General features: G+C 53.2%; 1 protein-coding gene across 1 annotated transcript; it reads right to left on the reverse strand.

Moving 5' to 3' along the window:
* Window positions 1-4,677: 4,677 nt before the first annotated feature.
* Window positions 4,678-9,699, reverse strand: ORAI3 (ORAI calcium release-activated calcium modulator 3). Its single transcript, XM_030562023.1, has 2 exons — window positions 9,009-9,699; window positions 4,678-6,759 (listed from the first exon to the last, which is right to left on the reverse strand). Exons 1-2 carry the CDS (start codon window positions 9,255-9,257, stop codon window positions 6,262-6,264), a joined length of 747 nt encoding a protein of 248 aa, XP_030417883.1. The 5' UTR covers window positions 9,258-9,699; the 3' UTR covers window positions 4,678-6,261.
* Between the last annotated feature and the right edge of the window lie 12,622 nt (window positions 9,700-22,321).

Genomic DNA, 22,321 nt, shown 5'->3' on the forward strand with positions numbered 1-22,321 from the left:
GGCGGGGCCAACGGCCGACGTCCCGTCGGCTCGCGCGAGAGTTCCCGCCGGCCCGCTGCCCGCCTCCGGCTCTGTGTGTTCGCCTCAGCACTTTCCACGCCGGAAATAAGAACTACTCGCCTCCGCTACAGGGGGACTCCGGCTGTAAGGCCGCCCTTCCTCATTCTCTCTTGTTCTGTAGTGGGGCGATTATTTCTCTCTCTCACCCCAAGCTCGGGAGCGATGACGAATCCGCGGAAGAGAAACCGCAGCTAGCCCCACAGAAGGGAAAGAGAGAGGCGCATTTTCGCCGCGGAATGGCTTAATTTAAATATATTTACATAATAAATCGTAACGTAGCGGAGAGGCAAAAGGAAGAACGCGTGTCGCTTTGATGCACCGCGCTATTTTTTGAAGGGAATAATTGGCGATAGAAGAATTGAATCAGCTCTGATGAAATCGCAGCTAGTTCCTACGGGGAATGTAAGACCTCAGAACTTTCGTCGTGGGATGGAATAAATTTAAAAAAAATTAAATGAGTAATTACAGGGTTAGTAACATGTAAAAGGAGGAAAGAAGTGTCCGCCGGGTCATATTATTTTTAAACATGGGGAAAATTGTATGTTCAGTGAACGAATCTGGCTTAGCGAAATCACAGCTAAGGGAGAAGAGTGTTATTTGACTCCAGCGCTTTCGAAATAACTGTGGAATGTATTTAAATAAATCTAAATATTTAATTACAGCAGCATAAAAAAGCCAACAAGAGGCAAATGAGCCCTGCCCCACCTCCCATCGGCTCATAATACTTTTATAGAGGGGAGAATGGGAGAGGCAGGATTGAATCTATTTTGGTGACATCATAGCTTGTTCCTAAGAAAAGGAGGAATTATTCAAACTCTGCACTTTCGCCAGAGGATGGAATATATTTAAATATATATTTAATTTATTACACAATTTTAGGAAATCCAGTAAAAGGAATGAAATCCCCAATATATCTATCATTTTATACTGGGGAAATAGGAGATTGAGGGATAGTATCTGCTTTGGGGAAATTGTATCTACTACCAAGGAAGGGAGGGGAAAGCTAGTAGTTTATTTGTGCCCCGCACTTTCTTCATATGATTAAATATATTTGATTACTTGTACATAATTGTTTATACCGTAAGAACAGAGCCAATAGGACGAAAATGACCCCATCCTCCAAAAAAAATCACCATAGTATTTGTGCGGAGGAGATGGGAGGTTCACGTATTTAATCTGCTTTGGCAAAATGTCAGCTAATTCCATAGAAGGGAGGGTAGGAAAAGGGAGTCGGTTATTCATACCTTGCACTTTCACTATGAAATAGAAGAAGTTGAAATATATTAAAGTAACGAATTACAATGCTAGATCAGAATCAGAGGGAGGCAAATGAGTCCACTGAATATATAATATTATTTAAAAGGGAGTAATTGGATATGATAGGATTGAATCTGCATAGGCAAAATCACAGCGAGTTCCAGTGGCTACGGGAATCCTAGGGGATTGATTTGTCTACCGCACTTTCGCCACGGGGTGCAACAACTTCTGATACATTCAAATAAGTAACTTCCTCCCTTTAAAAGGTCACGAATAGGAGAGGAATCAGCTCCTGAATTAACATATTATTTAATTTTAAAGGTTATACCGAATCTGCTAAAGCCAACTACAGCTAGAGCCAAGTAGAGATGAGAGGAAGAAAGAGGAGTGGGGGGAAAAAACGACTGTCTCATCCACTGTCAGCACTTTTGTCACAGGGTAGAAAAAATATTAAATTAATTATTTAATTAAGTTAAACAACATCAGAGAGCAGAAATTCAGCTGGTAATTCACTAACTTTTTTTTAAGGCCAAAGGTAAATTGTGCGGAATCCACACAGCTAATCCATCACCTGACGTTTTTCCTTTAAGGAAGGCAGTAAAAAACATTGACTCACCTTCAGCACTTTCTTCATTGTGAAAAATGTAAATAAATTTAAATAAATGTAAGTAATTAATAAAACCATTCAAAATCTCATGAGATGCCAAATAAAATGCTAATTTATCAAGGCTGATTTTTGTTATGTACTTGATAGAGGAGAAGAGGGACTCTGTTGAATCTGCTGGTGCCCTTCCATAGGCTCAATTACAACTTCCTGAGACCTATCTTGTGCCCTCTGGGACCAATTTTGCATCTTCTGACTTATCTTTTGATAGCCGGAAGCACTTTCAAAACAGCAATTAATTACCACAGATTCTCCCTATTTTTTTAAGCAGCCCCACCCATTCACATTTAGAGGAGTAGTCCTTTGATTACAAATGGTTCAATATATTTCCACATTTAATTTTCCTGAGTGTTGAATCTACTATCCTCAATGCACACACCTGTTGTAGCATTGCCACAAGGAGTACACACAGCGTTGAATGCAAGGAGATGCTCCAAGTGCCTCTAGCTAGCCTCATCCTTAATATACATGTTATACCAGTCCCCCTAGACACCCACCAGCAAGCTGCATTCTGAGTCCTGCCCATCTTTACTTAGCGGGTGAGGTAATAAACCCATTGTACCCAAGATCTGCCACTAATAGGCACATTAACATTGCACAGGGACAATATGCAGATAGCACCCACAGATGCCCTGCCTCCCCCCACCCCCCAGCAGATTCAACCACATGTTAGGGGTGGGACATGTATAAATGAGTCTTGTTGCCACATAAAGGTGGATGGAGCATAGATGGAGAAGGCCATTCCTGCTTATTAACAAAAGTGACCCTCCTAACCAGCCGCTGACCCTGGTGTAGCAATAAAGGCCACTTAGTGGTCTTTGTCCTTTACTAACCTCCCTATTTAACTCAAATACCTGCCAACCACTGGTGAGAAAAGTTTGTTATATGAAATATCCAACATGGTTTCAATTTAAGACTATGACAGCCCTGATCCACCTTTCTGGGGACTCCTAGGAGACTCCCGGCCAACAGGGGTAGGCAAAGTACAGTTTGTTCCAAGACCAAAGTGACATGAATTACAAAACTCTGTCAGAGTTTGTGTGGGGAAAAAAAAAGACACAAAAATAGGGTGACCAGATAGCAAATGTGAAAAATCAGGCCAAGGGTGAGGGGGATATCCCAGTGGTTTGAGTATTGGCTTGCTAACCTCAAGATTGTGAGTTCAGTCCTTGAGGAGGCCATTTAAGGAGCCAGGGTAAAAAACTGTCTGGGGATTGGTTCTGCTGTGAGCAGGGGGTTGGACTAGATACCTCCTGAGGTCCCTTCCAACCCTGATATTCTAATAGGTGCCTATATAAGAAAAAGCCCCAAATGTTGGGACTGTTCCTATAAAATCAGGACATCTGGTCACCCTACACAAACATATTGTGACAGTCATTCCTGTGGTGAAGCCACCAGACAGAGCTGGGTTCTGTGCCCATCTCCCCCACAGCCTCCAATCACTCACTCTCTCTGGGCCTCAGTTTCCCTATCTGTGAAGTAGGAAGAATGATCCTACCTTGATCTATTTAGAACATGAGCTCCCTGGGACATGGATTGTCTCTGCAGTATAACAGGGATCCTGCTCTCAGTCAGGGCCCATAGGAAACACAGCATGGCAAAGAATGAGATGAAGTGGAATAACTAATAGCAACACTGTATTTGATTTTCCTTGTTGCAGGTCACCTGGCCAATCACCTGGCATAAATGACTCACTTCCCCCACCAGAGGGCAGCACTCACCCAGATATTTCAGACCTACCTTAAAACTAGCTTGCCACCCACAAACTTTTGGGTTACGTCTGGCCCTGAGCCAGCTGTTTCCCAGCCAGAGGCCGGGATGGGAGCTGGTATCCCCTAGAGGGGAAAGGCCACATGCCCGTTCCTCAGCCCCTGGAACCAGCCAGTCCCCTGCCCTGGTGCCCCCTACACGGGAAAGGGTCCATGTCCCATTCCCCAGCTAGAGTTTCACCCTGAACTGCTGTTAATTCATTTTCTCCACCCCTGACTAGTCCAGACCTGAGTTCAGCCCTGGGGGTTTCGGTTCATGGCATCCCTAAAACCAGGCACACGCCCCAAACCTGCCCCTCCCTGAGTCTCACCGACACCCCCTTGCTGGGAAAGGCCGGGCCTGGAGTAGCTAGGAGCACCCCCCACAGCCAGCACTCCTGCCCTGCTCCCCAAAGCACCCCCTGCTGAGCGAGGCTGGCATGGCAACATCCGCTTCTATCCTCTGCCAGACTCCACTGCGGCCCATGGCAGAGGCAGCCTGGCCCTTCGGGCTCCATTTCCCAGGCTCCCCTCTCGCTCTGGCCTTGGGCCCAGATTACCCCTCCTTCTCTGGCCAGCAATGTCTACTTCCAGGCAGGGTAAATGTTTATTCTGGCTTAGGGGCAGGGGGCATCAACAGAGTCCGTCCCAACTCAGGGCTCAGCCTGCTGTGGGAGATGCATGCTCCCCCTGCGAGAACCCAGGAGTCCTGGCTCCCAGCCCCCTTCTCTAACCCAATAACCCCCACCCCTGTCCCAGAGCCGGGGACTGGCTCCCAGCCGCTCTGGTGGAAGGAGAACTGGCTCCCAGCCGCTCTGGTGGAAGGAGCTGGGGCCATGCATGCAGGTCCGGCTATTAGCCAGAGACCACTTTGCCACCAGAGAACCACATGCATCTACAATCCCCCAGGGCTGCCCCTGCAAATAACTCCCCAGTCAGGCCCTTTGCCAAAGACAATCGTTTATTTACAAACTGCAAAAAAAGTGACAGGCACAAAAATACCAGAAAATCCACCAGCAGAGCCCAGGGGCTGGAGCCAGCTACAATCCCCGGCGCAGGATTGAACTGTCGGCATCAGAGGGACTAGGCACCCCCCTTGCTCTGACCACTAGACCCCACTCCCCTCCCAGCACCAGGCTGCTGCTGATTATAAGGCACTGCAGTATGACTGTGAATTGCTCTGCATATGTTAATTTCTCAGGATCTCTTGCACAAGGTTCTGTCCTTCCAGCTAAAACACACTTTTCTGCTCACCCCCCTGCAGGGCGGAGCACACAATATTATAGGCCCTACACAAAGCACTGGCAGTTTGTTTCAATTAAGCTACTTGCCTGCACATTGGCTGAATATGTGACAACATATTATAGGCCATACAAAAACACTGGCTGGCTGTTTCGGTTAAGCAGCTGGCTGGACCTGCAACAACACATTATTACAGGTCCTACCAAAAACACTGATTTGGCAAAGCAAGATGGGCTCCCCTCCCATCCGCAATCAATGCAACATATCGTAGGTCCTACAAAAATATAGTCTGCTTTGCTCTGCTTAAGGACCTGCCCCCCCTGTTCCTACATGATAGAAGCCAAGCACAAGACATATTATAGGTCCTACAGAGCTGGCTTTTGTTTTGGTTTAGCAATGGGTGTTGTCCTCTGCTGGGACAGGGTATGGACCACATTATCAGAGGGCCTACATTAATGCTAGCTACTGTTTTGTTCTCTGCAGTGGAGCTCTGGCTGTCACTAGAGAGCAAAGGTCGCTATATCAGCTAGTTAGTCATTAATTTTATTTAATGACGAGTGGGGGAAAGGACACAGGGCACGGGCTCCGATCCAGCCCCAGGGAGAGGGACTGGCTGGCTTAGAGGGACACAGGGCCTCGTCATACCAACCCCCCAGCCCTGTCCTGGAGGGCTGGTATGACATGAGTTGACTGGGTCTCAGCTCAGGTGCCTCTGGGACAAGCGCCCCACTCCCCATAGCCGCCATGGGCTGGAGAGGCCGTCGCTGCCGAGATCCCCCCCAGGAGGCAGCGCTGAGGCAATGTGGCTGAGAATAACCCCCCAGCATCTACCCCAGTTCCAGGACCGCTGTACCTGAATGGTGGCTGAGCCCCAGATCTGTGTATGCCCCACTGCAGACCCCAGCTTGGCCGTATCTGTTTCTACACATTCCCCCGGTCTGTACCTGCACGCCCCACACCGCACCCACCCCCCACCTTCCCAAGACGAGCCGCTGGACGGGCACCATTACCAGCAGGGGAAGCACAGCCGGGAAGGAGAGGAGACAGGGAATGGTTCTCCTAGCTGGCATCTCCTGGGCAGTGTCTGGTCAGGCCAGAGAAACCAGCCCCACTGGCGGCGAGATACGAAAAACCCAGCCCGAAAGCAGCAGAGGCAGGAGGAGGAGACGGCTGGGAACAACCCCAGCTGTGGATCATCCCCCAGCCAGCAGCCCATCGTCTTTCAGCCATCCCCGGGGGAACCGGCCAGCTCCAGGCACCCCCTGCCGGGGCGGGAGGGAGGGTCTGGCCTCACACAGTTTGCACCGCGGTGGCCTCCCCGTCCAGCTGGTACTTAATCTTGTTGAGCTCCTCCAGCTCCTGCTGGTGTCGGTCGGTCTTGTGGCTCACCAGCGAGCGGTAGAAATGGAGGGCGAACACCACGAACACCACCCCCACCGGCACCATGATGACGGTGGAGGCCACGGCGGCGTCCCAGCCGCCGCCGCCCACGGGCATGAACTTGACCCAGCAGATGAGCACCACCTCGGTGAGGAAGAGGAAGATGCCCAGGGCGGTGGAGAAGCCCCAGGCCAGCTCGATGTAGCGGTGCATGCGCTCGTGGGGCGACTCGTTGACCGAGTTGAGGTTGTGGATGTTGCTGACGGCCTCGATGTTGGGCAGGATGCAGGTGCTGACCATGAGGGCGAAGAGGTGCACGGCCACCAGCACCGTCGTGCAGACGCTGAAAGCGATCAGCAGCCCCGGCGGGTAGTCGAAGTCCTCCAGCTGCACCTCCACCATCGCCACCTGCACGGGGGGCCAGAGACACCGTCAGACCCGCTCCTGGCTTGTGTGAGCCAGCCAGGCCCCCGCCCTGGGGCTGGACTGGGGCCAGGGCCCCCTAGAGGGGAAAGGCCCCATGTCCATTCCCCCCACACAGCCCGAGTCAGCCAGTCCCCACCCTGGGGCCAGATCAGAGCCAGCGCCCCCTAGAGGGGAAAGGCCCCATGTCCATTCCCCCCATACACCCCGAGCCAGCCAGTCCCCACCCTGGGGCCAGATTGGAGCCAGCGCCCCCTAGAGGGGAAAGGCCCCAAGTCCATTCCCCCCACACAGCCCGAGCCAGCCAGTCCTCACCCTGGGGCCAGATCAGAGCCAGCGCCCCCTAGAGGGGAAAGGCCCCATGTCCATTCCCCCCATACACCTCGAGCCAGCCAGTCCTCACCCTGGGGCCAGATCAGAGCCAGCGCCCCCTAGAGGGGAAAGGCCCTGCGTCCTCTCCCCTACTCCTTTAACACATCACAGCTGGAGCCAAATTCCTTTCCCAGCTGCTCTGGGTGCAGGGCGGGCTCAGCAAACACCAAGTATTTCCCCGGCTTTGACAGCTCAGTCACTGTGTTTAATGCAGTCTCAGGCAGGGGGAACGGAGGCAGGAGGGCAGCATAATAAAGCTTGTGTTTAACCCTCATGGCAGGGGTGAGGGGTGGCTGGGCACAGTGCTGCAGAGAGTGGGGGGTTTGGCAGGGGCACAAAGTGGGTCTTGGAGACTGGCCCAACCCTGGGGCAGTGGGCGAAGCAGGGACGGGGGGGGTGTCACATTCATGGGGTAGCGCCAGAGGGAGACACTGCCAGGGATTAAGCCCGGGGGGCAGTGAGCAGGATCTGCCATCCTGGGCCCTTCATCCCAGCCCCCAGAAGGGAGGGGGGAGTTAATCCTCACAGTGCCAGAAGGGTCACAACTCCAGATTGACCTAACCCCACCCCGAGGCAAGAGGGGAGTAAATAGGAAGCCAGAACTTGGGACTGGGGAGCCAGGACTCCTGGGTTCTAAGCCTGACTCTGGGAGATGGGTTGTGTGGGCAGCGCTGCCCCTACTGGAGGGGATCAGGAGCACAGGTGTTTCCCAGACTTGGGGCTGGGAACTGGAGGTCAGGCCTCCTCAATCTAATAACACAGTCAGAGCAACCAGCCAACAAACTGCCACCACCACTCAGGGGGCTGGATAAGAGCCGGTGCCCCCTAGAAGGGAGAGGTTCCAGGCCCCATTCCCAGGCTACAGCAGTAAGTTCCCAATGTCCCCCACCCACCCCACCCTAATCAGTTGCTGAGCGAGATCAGGGTGGAAGCAAAATTATCTTCACAGAGAGACAGGAGGGCCTTGAAGGGGAAAGATGCTGGGCTAGCAGGGGCTGCGGGTCGGGAGTGAGGGGCACCGGCAGAGCTGGGAGGGGGCAGAGCTGGGCTAGCAGGGGCTGCGGGTCAGGAGTGAGGGGCACCGGCAGAGCTGGGCTAGCAGGGTCTGCGGGTCGAGAGTGAGGGGCACCAGCAGGGCTGGGAGGGGGCAGAGCTGGGCTAGCAGGGGCTGCGGGTCGGGAGTGAGGGGCACCAGCAGGGCTAGGCTGGCAGGGGCTGCAGGTCGGGAGTGAGGGGCACTGGCACAGCTGGTGGGGGAGGGGCTTCTTATCTTGTTGCCAGGTCTGTCACAGTGTCACATCCGCTGGCACGTGCCACTGCCCCACAATCAACACGTGGGCCCTGGCCACAGCTCTGGACGGTTCCGGTTACCAGGCTAGCTGGAGGGGGAGGGGCAGATCTGGGCCTGTCTGAGTCCTCATGGCCCCCTCCACTCCCCTGCCAGGGGCTGGAACCCAGGCATCCTGGCTCCATGTCCACAGTGAATTCTTCCCCAGCCGTGGGTACTAGCCTCTAGATTAGAGGGGCTTCCTCAGTGCCCTGACCCTCCAAAGCAGCTAGCCAGGACTCCTGGGTTCCATCCCCAGCTGTGGGAGGGCAGTGGGGTCCAGCGGTTAGAGTGGGGGGGGGCTGGGAGCCAGGACTCCTGGGTTCCATCCCCAGCTGTGGGAGGGCAGTGGGGTCCAGCGGTTAGAGCAGGGGGGGCTGGGAGCCAGGACTCCTGGGTCCTCTCCCAGCTCTGGGAGGGAAGTTAGGTCTGGGGGGTCAGAGCGGGGAGCAGGGAGCCAGGACTCCTGGGTTCTCTCCCAGCTCTGGGAGGGGAGTGGGGCCTAGTGGGTGCCCGGACGCCGGGGTCCGCTCACCATGGCGAAGCCGGAGAGCAGGGCCGAGGTGCGACTTGAGGCCTTGAGCTTGGCCCGGCTGAGGTAGAGACGGCGCCAGTTGAGGGCGTGCAGCGAGTGCTGGTTGGCACCCATCAGCTCCAGGTAGCTGTGCCTCACAAACTCCCGGTAGGTGGGGGAGACCCCCAGCGTGTCCGCCGCCTCCGGATTCAGGGGCTCCCGCTCCCCCTCGCCTCCCGGCTCCCCCTCGGCACCCCCGCCAGCCTGCATCAGGACCCCAGAGGGGAGATCCCCCGCTTGGCGGGGAGCACCCAGGCAATGGGGGGGCTCACAGGTCACCCAGGGCCAATGAGGGGCAGAGGCAGGGCAGTATTTAGGGGGAGACCTCAGGCAGGGGATCAGGATGCCCTGGTCAAGGAAGGGGGAACAGGACAGGAGAGACCTCCAGGGGCAACCAGAGAGCCCCCGGGGGGGGGGGGAATCTGAGGGGAATGGGAGGAGCAGGGGGCTGTACCAGAAGCAGAGGGAAAGGAGCAGAGAGGGACCCTGTGGGATGACTCTGTTCCGGGAAGTCCAAGGGGGAGGTGCCGGGGGGCGCTGTTCCAGGAGGGGGAGCAGAGGGAAGGCCCGGGGGGGTCCCTGCAGGAAGGGGGCAGGGGGCCCTGTCTCAGGAAGCCCAAGGGGGAAGTGCCGGGGGGGGCAGAAGGAAGGGCCGGGGGGACCCGGGATCAGAGGGGGCCGGGGGCGCTGTCCCGGGGGGGTCCCTGCAGGAAGGGGGCGGGGGGACCTGGGATCGGAGGGGGCCGGGGGGTCCCTGCAAGAGCGGGCCGGGGGCGCTGTCCCGGGGGGGGTCCCTGCAGGAGGGCGGCGGGGGGACCCGGGATCGGAGGAGGCCAGGGGGCGCTGTCCCGGGGGGGCCCCTGCAGGAGGGCGGCGGGGGGACCCGGGATCGGAGGAGGCCGGGGGGCGCTGTCCCGGGGGGGGCCCTGCAGGAAGGGGGCAGGGGGCCCTGTCCCAGGAAGCCCAAGGGTGAAGTGCCGGGGGGGGCAGAAGGTAGGGCTGGAGGGACCCGGGATCGGAGGAGGCTGGGGGGCGCTGTCCCGGGGGGGCCCTGCAGGAAGGGGGCAGGGGGACCCGGGATCGGAGGAGGCCGGGGGCGCTGTCCCGGGGGGGCCCTGCAGGAAGGGGGCAGGGGGACCCGGGATCGGAGGAGGCCGGGGGGCGCTGTCCCGGGGGGGCCCTGCAGGAAGGGGGCAGGGGGCCCTGTCCCAGGAAGCCCAAGGGTGAAGTGCCGGGGGGGCAGAAGGAAGGGCTGGAGGGACCCGGGATCGGAGGAGGCGGGGGGCCGCTGTCCCGGGGGGGCCCTGCAGGAAGGGGGCGGGGGGATCCGGGATCGGAGGAGGCCGGGGGGCGCTGTCCCGGGGGGGCCCTGCAGAAAGGGGGCGGGGGGGCGCTGTCCCGGGGGGGGCCCTGCAGGAGGGGGGCGGGGGGCGCTGTCCCGGGGGGTCCCTGCAGGAAGGGGGCGGGGGGACCCGGGATCGGAGGAGGCCGGGGGGCGCTGTCCCGGGGGGGCCCTGCAGGAGGGGGGCGGGGGGGCGCTGTCCCGGGGGCCGGGGAAGCGGGGCTGGAACCTGCGGGGCTCCGGCAGCCGCGGCGGGGGAAGGGAGGGGAAGGGCGGGCCGGGCGGGGGCGGCCGGGCTGCGATGTCCCGTCCCCTCCCGGGCGGAGTTTTATAAAGAGGAAGCGGCAGCCGGAGGGGGGAGGGGCGGCAAGGGGCGGGGCCTCCGCTGATGCCGCCCCCCCCCCCGCCCCCAGCCCCCGGCCAAGGGTCCGAGGGAGAAAGAAAGGGCCTGCGTGGGGGGCAGGGTTATCGATGGGGTGGATAGAGGGGTGGGTATATAGGGGGAGTGGATGGATGCAGGGATTTCTGTACCCCCCCGAATTTCCACACCCCCCCCCCCCCAGTTTGTGGACGAGTTACATGCAGTGTTGCCACTTTAGCCGTTGTTTGGAAATGTGGATTGAAACTGAAACATTCACACACCCTTCCAAAGCACGTCGGGGTGTGAGAGCAGCGGGGTATCTGGAGAAGTAGCTGGGTTCGAGAAGCAGGACCATAGTCTGGCTTCCTTACAGGGCTGTTGTGTTTCCTGGCAATGTCAGAGCCTTCGCGTCCGGGACGTTGGCCAACCTAAGAATTTCAGGTGACGCTTTGTAAGCAAAGGCTAAATGAGCTCCCCCTGCCAGCTAGTGATGAGCTGGGGCTGTGGGGAAAGGTTTCAGGGCCAGATTGTATTTACATTCACACCTAATCTACCTACCTCTCCAGCAGACAGAGCTGTGTTGCCCAAGTGATAGATTTTGGCTGGGGCTGGGTTACAAATCACCTGAATGTGGGGTGACTGGGGGATGAAATGTTGCTCTTATTGTCTGAGTAAAGGGCAGTAGAACTGTACTTAGCCTGTGATGATTTGAAGGCATCAAGAGAGGGTGGGGACCTGTCCCTCTCCACCGTTTAAAGACAGAGCTGATTAGGCTCCATAGAGAGTCTTTTCTTCTGTCAAGTGACCACTGCAGCTGCAATCGCTGACAATCAGGTCTAAGTGCGTAGTCCTGTTGTGGGGACAGTGTTTTTGTGTAAGACACAGCCCAGACTGCACTAGCAGCAAGCGAGGTTCCCACACCGAGACCTGGTGCAACCTCAAGAGACCAACTCGCAGAGGTCACAGAGGCAGGTGGCAGCAGAAGGTGACGGCGCAGGGCCATTGGCCACAGAGCGGTGGAGTGAACGTGGCACAATGAACAACCGTGGCCAGAGCGAACAGAGAGCAGCTGGAGGAACGAGCAGGGCTGGCTCCAGGCCCCAGCACGCCAGGCGCATGCTTGGGGCGGCATGCCGCAGGGGGCGCTCTGCCGGTGGCCAGGAGGGTGGCAGGCAGGCCGCCTTTGGCTGCAGGCCTGCAGAGGGTCCGCTGGCCCCATGGCTCTGGTGGAGCTGCGGGACCAGCGGACCCTCTTCAGGCATGTCTGCAGGAGGTCCCCAGAGCCGCGGGACTGGCAGAGAGAAATGTCTAGAGCTGCCCCTGGAAACAAGCAAGGTGCCTTCTTGCTCCCTACCTGGGAGGTGAACTCACGTGAAAGCACCTCTGAACTCTGAGTCTCCACTGACCCAGGACAACACTGGTGAGTGTTAATGAGGCTGTTCAAAATGTTGGAGACACAACACAGTTCACGCAAACACACGTGGCTGTGGCATCCTACGTTCTATTTAAGCAAGAGATACCACACACTACAAACTGGAGGCCAATGTTAAGTGCATTGTCACTCGTTCATCCTGAAGCTGAACACTGGTTCAGACCAAGACTGGCAAATGCTCCCGATCTTCCTGCAAGGAACTCAGCTGACTGGCTAGATGCGTGTCGTGCAACAGTGAAAGGCTCAATACCTGCAAAAGTGAAGAACTCTCTCACCACATTCAAGAAGTTTCCATACCTGGCTGATGAATGCACCAGTGCAAATGGGCATCCAGTCTGAAGTCATTGTGTATGTTATCTTGATGTCAGGGGGAGGCCAGTAGATGCATTTCTAGATGTTCACGTTATAGAAGACACATCGGCTGCATCTGCCACAACCCACATCGCACAAGAGTGAAATGCTTGTCATTGGACCCCAGACGGATGGCTGCTTGTGCATTTGATGGAGCTGCAAACTTCTCTGGAAGACATGGTGGAGAACAAGCTTTGCTCAGAGAAAAGTGTAACTCTAATATCTCCTATACACACTGCAGAGATCATCTACTCCAACTAGCACTAGTACGAGCTGCAGAATCTTCAAAAGACATTTAAAAAGCTATACATTTAATGTCTTCATTATAGTCTTTTTTCAGCAAGAGTCCAAAAAGACTGAATATCTTGGAAAATATAGAAGATACACTGGGACTGAAGTTCAAATTAGTCCAGCCTGAGAAAACCCTCTGGCTTTCTCATGAGTGATCCTTGGCTGTTGTCTTAAAATTACTCCAGCCGTTATTACTGGCTTTGGAAAGTATCTACCAAGATGGGATGGATCTAAGTAGTGAGGCTGGTGGATTACTTTTGCTACTACGTTCAGAGAAGGCTAGTGGCATTATCTCTCTTGTAAGTCTGCTGTTGAAATCACTTGGGTCATTATACAACACCATCCAGAAAGAAGAAGTGGGGCCGCTATACACTGAGGATGGAATGGAGGTAAAGGATAACCTAGGCATGGCCCAACATCTAAACAAGTACTTTGCTTCAGTTTTTAATAAGACTAGTGAGGAACCTTGCAATGATGGAGGGATGATAAACGGGAATGTGGATATGGAAGTGGATATTACCGCAACTGAGGTAGAGGCCGTACTTGAACAGCTCGATGGGACGAAGTCGGAGGGCCCGGACAATCTCCATCCGAGGATATTAAAGGAACTGGCGCGTGAAATTGCGAGCCCATTAGCGAGAATTTTTAAGCAATCGATAAACTCGGGGGTTGTGCCGTATGACTGGAGGATTGCTAATGTAGTTCCTATTTTTAAGAAAGGGAATAAAAGTGATCCAGGTAATTATAGGCCTGTTAGCTTGACATCTGTAGTATGCAAGGTCTTGGAAAAAATTTTAAGGGAGAAAGTAGTTAAGGACATAGAGGTCAATGGTAATTGGGACGAATTGCAACACGGATTTAGTAAAGGTAGATCATGTCAAACCAATCTGATCTCCTTCTTTGAGAGGGTGACGGATTACTTAGATAAAGGAAATGCGGTAGATATAATTTATCTAGATTTCAGTAAGGCGTTCGACACGGTTCCGCACGGGGAACTGTTAGTCAAATTGGAAAAGATGGGAATGAATATGAAAGTTGTAAGGTGGATAAGGAACTGGTTAAAGGGGAGACTCCAGAGGGTCGTACTGAAAGGTGAATTGTCAGGCTGGAAGGAGGTCACTAGTGGAGTCCCTCAAGGATCGGTTTTGGGACCGATCTTATTTAACCTTTTTATTACTGACCTTGGCACAAAGAGCGGGAATTTGCTAATAAAGTTTGCGGATGACACGAAGCTGGGGGGTATTGCTAACACGGAGAAGGACAGGGATACTATTCAGGAAGATCTGAACCACCTTGTAAACTGGAGTAATAGAAATAGGATGAAATACAATAGTGAAAAGTGCAAGGTTATGCATTTAGGAATTAATAATAAGAATTTTGGATATACGTTGGGGGCGCATCAGTTGGAAGCGACGGAGGAGGAGAAGGACCTTGGGGTACTGGTTGATAGCAGGATGACTATGAGTCGCCAATGTGATACGGCTGTTAAAAAAGCAAATGCGATTTTGGGATGCATCAGGCGGGGTATTTCCTGCAAGGATAAGGAGGTGTTAGTACCATTATACAAGGCGTTGGTGAGACCCCATCTGGAATACTGTGTGCAGTTCTGGTGTCCCATGTTCAAGAAGGTTGAATTCAAACTGGAACAGGTTCAGAGACGGGCTACAAGGATGATCCGAGGAATGGAAAAACTGCCTTATGAAAGGAGACTCAAAGAGCTTGGCTTGTTTAGCCTGGCCAAAAGAAGGCTGCGGGGGGATATGCTTGCTCTATATAAATATATCAGGGGGGTTAACGTTAGGGAGGGAGAGGAATTATTTAAGTTTAGTACTAATGTAGGCACGAGGACGAATGGGTATAAATTGGATATTAGGAAGTTTAGACTTGAAATTAGACGAAGGTTTCTAACCATTAGGGGAGTGAAGTTCTGGAACAGCCTCCCGAGGGAAGTAGTGGGGGCAAAAGACTTTCCTGGCTTTAAGACAAAGCTTGACAAGTATATGGAGGGGATGTTATGATAGGATTGTTAATTTGGGCAATTGATCTTGGATGACCACCAGATAGGTCTGCTCAATGGTCTGCGGGGAGATGTTGGATGGAATGGGAACTGAGTTACTGCAGAGAATTCCTTCTTGGGTGCTGGCTGGTGACTCTTGCCCACATGCTCAGGGTTTAGCTGATCGCCATATTTGGGGTCGGGAAGGAATTTTCCTCCAGGGCGGATTGGCTGGGGCCCTGGAGGTTTTTCACCTTCCCCTGCAGCGTGGGGCACGGGTCGCTTGCTGGTGGTTTCTCTGCAGCTTGAGGTCTTCAAACCAAGTTTGAGGATTTCAATAACTCGGTCCTGGGATAGGGGTTGTTATAAAATTGGATGGGTGGGGTTCTGTGGCCTGCCTTGTGCAGGAGGTCAGACTAGATGATCATATTGGTCCCTTCTGACCTATGAGTCTATGAGTCTATGAGTCTTTGTCCAGCAGTAGAAGCTACATTTGGATCAACCAGAGAGCTATCCATTGAAAAAGTACTGGAAGAAGCAAAGACTTCAGTCCAGAAGTTGACTAATGAAGGCATTTATACTGAATCCTTAAGTGAAGAAGACAAGAAGTGTTTGTTAAGAGAACTGAAAAAGTGCACAGACTTGATTCTTAAAAATCTGCTACTGCAACTTCTAGATTCTACTCAACCTCTACGTAGCTTTTACAGATCCCTGTCCTATAAAACACGACAGCTGAGTGGGGTGAGGCACTGCCAGCAGTGGGGCTGCCATATGCTCAGGACAGGAGAGAGAATTTGAACACAGAGTGGAATATCAGACAACGAATGAATGAAGATTTGACTTCAACTTCTTTTTTATCATCACTAGTGGCTCGGCCGGATCTTTGTGCTCTGTTTCCTGGGATGAGAGAAGTAGGAATTCATTTCTTGCTACTCCCAATCACAACAGCTACAGCTGAGTGTTCTTGTTCATCACGGAATAGAATTGTGTGTTCTGAACGAGTCGCCTTCTGCCTGATCATGTGAATGAACGAATGAGTGTATCAGCTGAAGTACTGGACACACGAGAAGCCACCAAAGATGAAGGCATTGCTTTACAGAAATTCATTGACAGAGTTGTGCAAAATTATAATAAGAAACTAAGAAGGATGCAGATGTCGTGTTTCATAGAAGGCTTGAGTAGCCACCATTAATTTGTGTGATGATTTTAAAACATGAGTTAAATCTAATAAAATGGTCGTGAAACATGTATGTAGATGGGGTGGATGGATGGATAGATGGGTGGGTAGATGGGAGGTGGATGGGTTCATAAGGAGGTGGGTATGTATGGGAGGTGGATGGATGGATAGATGGGTGGGTAGATGGGAGGTGGGTGGGTACGTGGAGGGGGTGGATGGGTGGGTAGATGGGAGGTGGGTGGGTACGTGGAGGGGGTGGATGGATGGATTGTCAGATAGATGAGAGGTGGGTGGGTACATAAGGAGGGAGGTGGGTGTGATGCTCTGTACCTCTGGGGAGTACCCAGCACCCCCATGTATCCAATGCAAAATATGTCGCGTTGGGTGTTTTTGGAAGGCAGGTGAGGCACTGAGCATTGTTGTTATAGGGATGTCATAGGCTGTAATTTCATGTATATAGTTATGAGGCTGAAAATATGACCTCATGGCTTAAAGCAGGCCCAGGCAAAACTCTCCAGGAGCAGAGGGGCAGTTCACACCTCATCAGGGCATGGATGGGACAAACCCAGCCCAGCCTCACAGGAACAAAGGACACTGGCCTAGGCAGCAAGGAAGGATCTGTTGGACTCTTGAGTGAGTCACCCCCCTTCCCTTGGGCAGTTTGGGGCTGTGATGAGGCAATGCTTACCTGACTCTGAACGAGGTGGGAGGGGGGGGGCTGGTTGGGGTGGTCAAAGCCAAGAGGGAAGAAAAGACGCTAAAAGGGAGAGACGTTTGCCCTGCCCTTCCTCTCTCCTCCATCTCCATTTACCGACATCACCACTAAGTAACTGAAGCACTGACCAAAGGAGAGAGCCTGGCTGAAGAGCAGCCAGCCAGCCTATGGAAAAGAGGAGACTAAGGGGGGATATGATAGAGGTCTATAAAATCATGAGTGATGTGGAGAAAGTGGATAAGGAAAAGTTATTTACTTATTCCCATAATACAAGAACTAGGGGCCACCAAATGAAATTAATGGGCAGCAGGTTTAAAACAAATAAAAGGAAGTTCTTCACACAGCTTGTGTACAGCTTGTTACTCCAAGTGACGTTCACACTTTAAGCCCTGATATTTGTGATTTTACGTGAGCCTTAAGTGCAGTGGCTAAGGACAGTCAGGAGGAGGTCACCGTTTTGTTATTGTCTGTCTGGTTATTTCGGGAAAGGGAGGTAGGAAGAGAAAACCAGGAAAATGAGTGAAAGCAGCGACGCCATTGCGAAGTTGGAGTTTTTTGGGTGGCAGGCTGCAGAAGGGAGAGGGAGCACCAGAGATGATTGCAACTGAAAGAACTGGAGATAAAAGAAAAAAGAGAGAGAGAAGAAAGAAAGGGAGAGAAAACACCAGCTGGACCTGCTAGATTAGCAGAACCAGAGGCCTCCAACCCCAACGACTCCCGACACTCGAAAACTCCGCAAGTGGGAACACGTATGTCCTGCATACAGCGAGGACGATATTGCTGAAAATCTGAAAAGCCTGTGAGAGGCTGCGTGTCGTACATGAAATCCCTGGTGATGAGAGAGTTCCTACCCTGATTGCAAAATGAACTGGTAAAGCTCGAGGTGTGCCAGTGAAATGCTTATTGAAGATGCTTTAGATTATTGCAAATTTAAAAATACTGTTTTGCGAAGTGTTAACTTTAGGATTCTGAAGAGGGCTCCGGGGATGAGTACTGGGGAATATGTGAACAAACTGAAAGACGTGTTGGGAACATGGGTGAGGGGTAGAGAGGTGGCAAGTGTGGAAGGAACGCTGGGTCTTGTGGCCCAAGGGCATTTCTTGAACGTACGTGAGGCTGATGTGAAGCAGTGTCTGGGGGACAAAGATGTGACGTCTGTGCATGAGGTGGTACTTTTAGCTGATGCCTTTGAACCGACTCAGGCGTCTGCTGAGGGCAGGGCCCAGAAAGGTGTGGGTGGGAAGGGAGGATCCCATTTTACCCCGGGAAGAGAGAAGGGGGTTGGGAGCCTAAACATTCTCCTACCCAAAAAATCCCTCTACTGCTAACCTCCATCCCCAATCTCCTGTAAAAGCAGAAGATGCCAGGAGGTGCTGTCGGTGTAATGCCGCTGATCACCTGAGGAATAAATGCCCTGGGCTGGGAGGAAGCAGGCAACCAACAGCTCCTGTTAGTTCTGCTGTCCTCACCACACAGCCCCCCCGGGTGATCGAACCCTGGCTCGGGGAGATCAGCCTCTGCAGAACCAGACACAGAGCACGTTAAGGTGTCACAGCTGATGGCAGGAGTACTTGGGGCAGAGGGATACAGGGGCCCATATCTCTCCGGTTAAGCCGAGTGTGGGCCCAGAGGCCAGCATGTTACCTGGCCAAATGGCAGAGACCGTGGGGCTGGGTGGAAGCAGGTTCCTAGTACCACTAGCTGAAATCCATGTGGTGTGGGAAGGTTTGGAAAGTGTGGTGACTAGGGGTGGGGGGGTGATGCCATGTGCTTCCAGGTGGGAGAGGGGGTGTGATGCCGGCCAGGCAGAGAACTGTCCAGGGTATCAGCTACCAGCAGGCTGCAGCTGAACCAGAGGCAGACCCCAGCCCTAGGTAGCAGAGAGAAATGTGTCCCAGAGGGGAGCCCAGAGGACGGTGATGGGATCTCAGAAACCATTGAGGTCGGTGAGGGGTCCTGTGACTCTAACACACGGAAGCAGGGGGCTTCCACGCATGGGAGGGGCTGAGACTGGCTCCTTTCCAGCAGAAGGCAACACACCCTCAGGCGCGGGGCAGGAGAGGGGTTGTCAGGGATTAAGGGAACTGTCCCGGTTGTTCGCTGGCAGAGCTCTGCAGCTGGGCAAGGGATAGAGCCCTTCCCAGGGAGCCCAGAGAACTGTGTCTGGTGAGGGGGCAGAGGAGGAGACTGGGGAAGGGATAGTGGGGGTACAGGAATGGCTCCTCAGTGCTCACTTGGGGCAGGATGCCCAGGACATTCGGGGGATGGCTGGGTCAGCATCTGGGCACCCAGGCACTGAGCCTGTGGCCTAGGTCTTGAGAGGGAACCGCGTGACCGACCTGGAGGGGAGCAGTCACACAGCTGACTTCTCAGGGACGGAGACAGGGGTGGCGGAGGGGTCCTGCTATTTCGGATCAGTTTGTGGATAATAACTGTGTCTCTTTACATCAGGATGCAGCTCCAACGCCGGCGATAACAGGGGAGTTGGGACCAGGAAAGGGCCAAGTGACAGTTTGCCAGAACACAAACGACCCAGCTGACAGAGAAGGGGGTATTTCCCCCAGGCTGGTGAGACACGCGGAGCAGTTAGGGGAAAGCTGCTGGGAAAAGGTGACTCTATGGAAGGATGAACAGGCCTGCCCAGAGAGCACAGATCACAGCCTTCGAGGGGGCAGGAAAGGACTCAGTGCTGGGAGGGGGAAACACCGGGTAACCCCAAAAGGGGAGCTGGATTTTCTGCATATGTACAGTCCTGGGGTTGGGAGCCCGCTCCCCAAAGCCAATGTGCAGGATCTCCCTGAACACCAACTGTGCCAGACACTGAGGCACCAATATTTCAGAAACGTGACAAAAGGCAGAGCCCACACAGAGGGGAACACTGGAGGGAAGGAAAAGCCAGTGACTGATGACACATGACAGAGTCAAAGGACACCCTGGGTAACGAACAAGTAACATCAAACGACACTACCTGAGCAGAGGGCGCGGTATCATGAAGATACTTTTAAACGCGCATCTGAAATAAAAATGATGGTATTAATGTTACCTTTTGGGGACAAGAATTTTGACACGGACATTAAACTTTCTGATAATGCTACTTTTCAACTAATACAGGGGGTGGTTAGGTGGGTGGTAGGTAAGTAGATGAGAGGTGGGTGGGTAGGTACAGGGGATGAATGGATGGATGGATAGATGGGTGGGTAGATGAGAGGCGGGTGGGTATGTAGAAGGGGTAGGTAGATGAGAGGAGGGTGGGTACATACAGGGGTGGATGGATGGATGGATGGAGAGGTGGGTGGGTATGTACAGGGGGTGGATAGATGAGAGGAGGGTGGGTAAGTAAGGTGGCCGGTGGGTATGTCCCAGAGGTGGATGGATGGATAGATGGGTGGGTAGATGGGAGGTGGGTGCGTATGTAGAGGGGGTGGATGGATGGATAGATGGGTGGGTAGATGGGAGGTGGGTGGGTATGTACAGGGGGTGGGTAGATGAGAGGTGGGTGGGTATGTACAGGGGGTGGATAGATGAGAGGAGATTGGGTAAGTAAGGTGGCCGGTGGGTATGTCCCGGAGGTGGGTGGATGGATGGATGAGTGAATGGGTAGACGGGAGGTAGGTAGGTATATAAGGAGGCGGGTGGGTATGTACAGGGGGTGGATGGATGGATAGATGGGTGGGTAGATGAGAGGAGGCTGGGTATGTACAGGGGGTGGGTAGATGAGAGGTGGGTGGTTATGTACAGGGGGTGGGTAGATGAGAGGAGGGTGGGTACGTAAGGTGGCGGGTGGGTATGTACAGGGGGTGGATGGATGGATAGATGGGTGGGTAGATGAGAGGAGGCTGGGTATGTACAGGGGGTGGATGGATGGATAGATGGGTGGGTAGATGAGAGGTGGGTGGGTATGTACAGGGGGTGGATAGATGAGAGGAGGGTGGGTAAGTAAGGTGGCGGGTGGGTATGTCCCAGAGGTGGGTGGATGGATGGATAGGTGAATGGGTAGATGAGAGGTGGATTATGCGTATTTACATGGCTGGAGGAAGGGAGAACTAGGCAGACATGATGAGATGGATGGATGAGGACAGACACACAGATGCTCAGAGTAGCGACTGGAGCTTCTGGCATGCAACCATCCTGCTTCTGGTGCCGGGACGTGGGGCTCTGGTGCCAGGGAGGCAGAGGACTGGGGTCCAGCCTTGAGATTCTGAGATTTAAAAACGAATATTGAGCCTTCTACTGGGTTGGGCTGGGAGCCAGGACTCCTGGGTTCTATCCCCAGCTCCAGTAGGAGAGTGAGGTCTAGTGGTCAGAGCAGAGGCAGGGGCTGGCAGCCAGGACTCCTGGGTTCCACTTGAGACTCTGCCAATGTAATTTGCATGTAAACCAGTGTCAGGCTGTTTACCCATCTATAAAATGGGCATCTCAAATCTACTGAAGGGAAATTGAGATAATTAATGTTCCTTACGGGCTATGAGGAACTTCTCCACCTCAAACCCACCTAGTTTGGTTTCAGGGATGCCTTGGCCAATCAGGGCACAGTTTCTATTCCTTCAGGCAAGAGGGCAAATTCTTCTCGGGGGTCAAGCCAATTTCCCGTCCGCGGGGCCCAGAGGCTCTCAGATGTGGAAAGGTAGAGGAACCATTAGGCCATGTAGTTTGATCTCCTATGTAGCCCAAGCCAGAGACGTTCACTCCATGATTTCTGCCAAGAGCGCAAAGCTTGTAGGGTGACTGCCCAGCATCGCCTTTGACCCCCAAGTCACTGAGAAGGCATCACAGTGCTCTGGGGCAGTATGTAAGGGGGTGATCGGCTCGATGAGCAGGTAGATATGGGGTTGGATACAGGGTTGAGTAGATAGGTATATACACAGATGGGTAGATAAATGGATGTGGGTGGATAGATCCCAGGGCTGTCAAGCAAAAAAAGAATCATAATTAATCATGCAATTAATTGCATTGTTAAACAATCCTAGAATATCGTTTATTTAACTATTTTGGATATATATTTTCAAACATATTCACTTCAATTACAACACAGGTTACAAAGTGGGCAGTGCTGACTTTATATTTATTTTTGATTATAAATATTTGCCCGGTAAAAAACAAAAGAAATAATATTTTTCCATTCACCTAATACAAGTGCTGTGGTTCAATCTCCTTATCATGGAAGTTGAACTGACAAATGTAGAATTATGTACAAAAATATAACTGCATTCAAAACGTCCACTCAGTCCTGGTCAGCCACTTACTCAGACAAACAAGGGTGGTTACAATTTGCAGGCGATAATGCTGCCTGCTTCTTGTTTACAATGTCACCTGAAAGTGAGAACAGGCATTCGCATGGCCCTGTTGTAGCCGGCGTTGCAAGATATTTACATGTCAGATGCACTGAAGATTCATAGGTCCCTTCATGCTTCAACCACCCTTCCCGAGGACGTGCGTCCATGCTGATGACGGGTTCTGCTCGATAACAATCCAAAGCAAAGCAGACCGACGCATGTTCATTTTCATCATCTGAGTCAGATGCCACCAGCAGAAGGTTGATTTTCTTTTTTGATGGTTCGGGTTCTGTAGTTTCATCAGAGTGTTGTTCTTTTAAGACTTCTGAAAGCATG

The sequence above is a fragment of the Gopherus evgoodei genome, chromosome 4, assembly GCF_007399415.2.
Source record: "Gopherus evgoodei ecotype Sinaloan lineage chromosome 4, rGopEvg1_v1.p, whole genome shotgun sequence".
NCBI lineage: Eukaryota > Metazoa > Chordata > Testudines > Testudinidae > Gopherus > Gopherus evgoodei.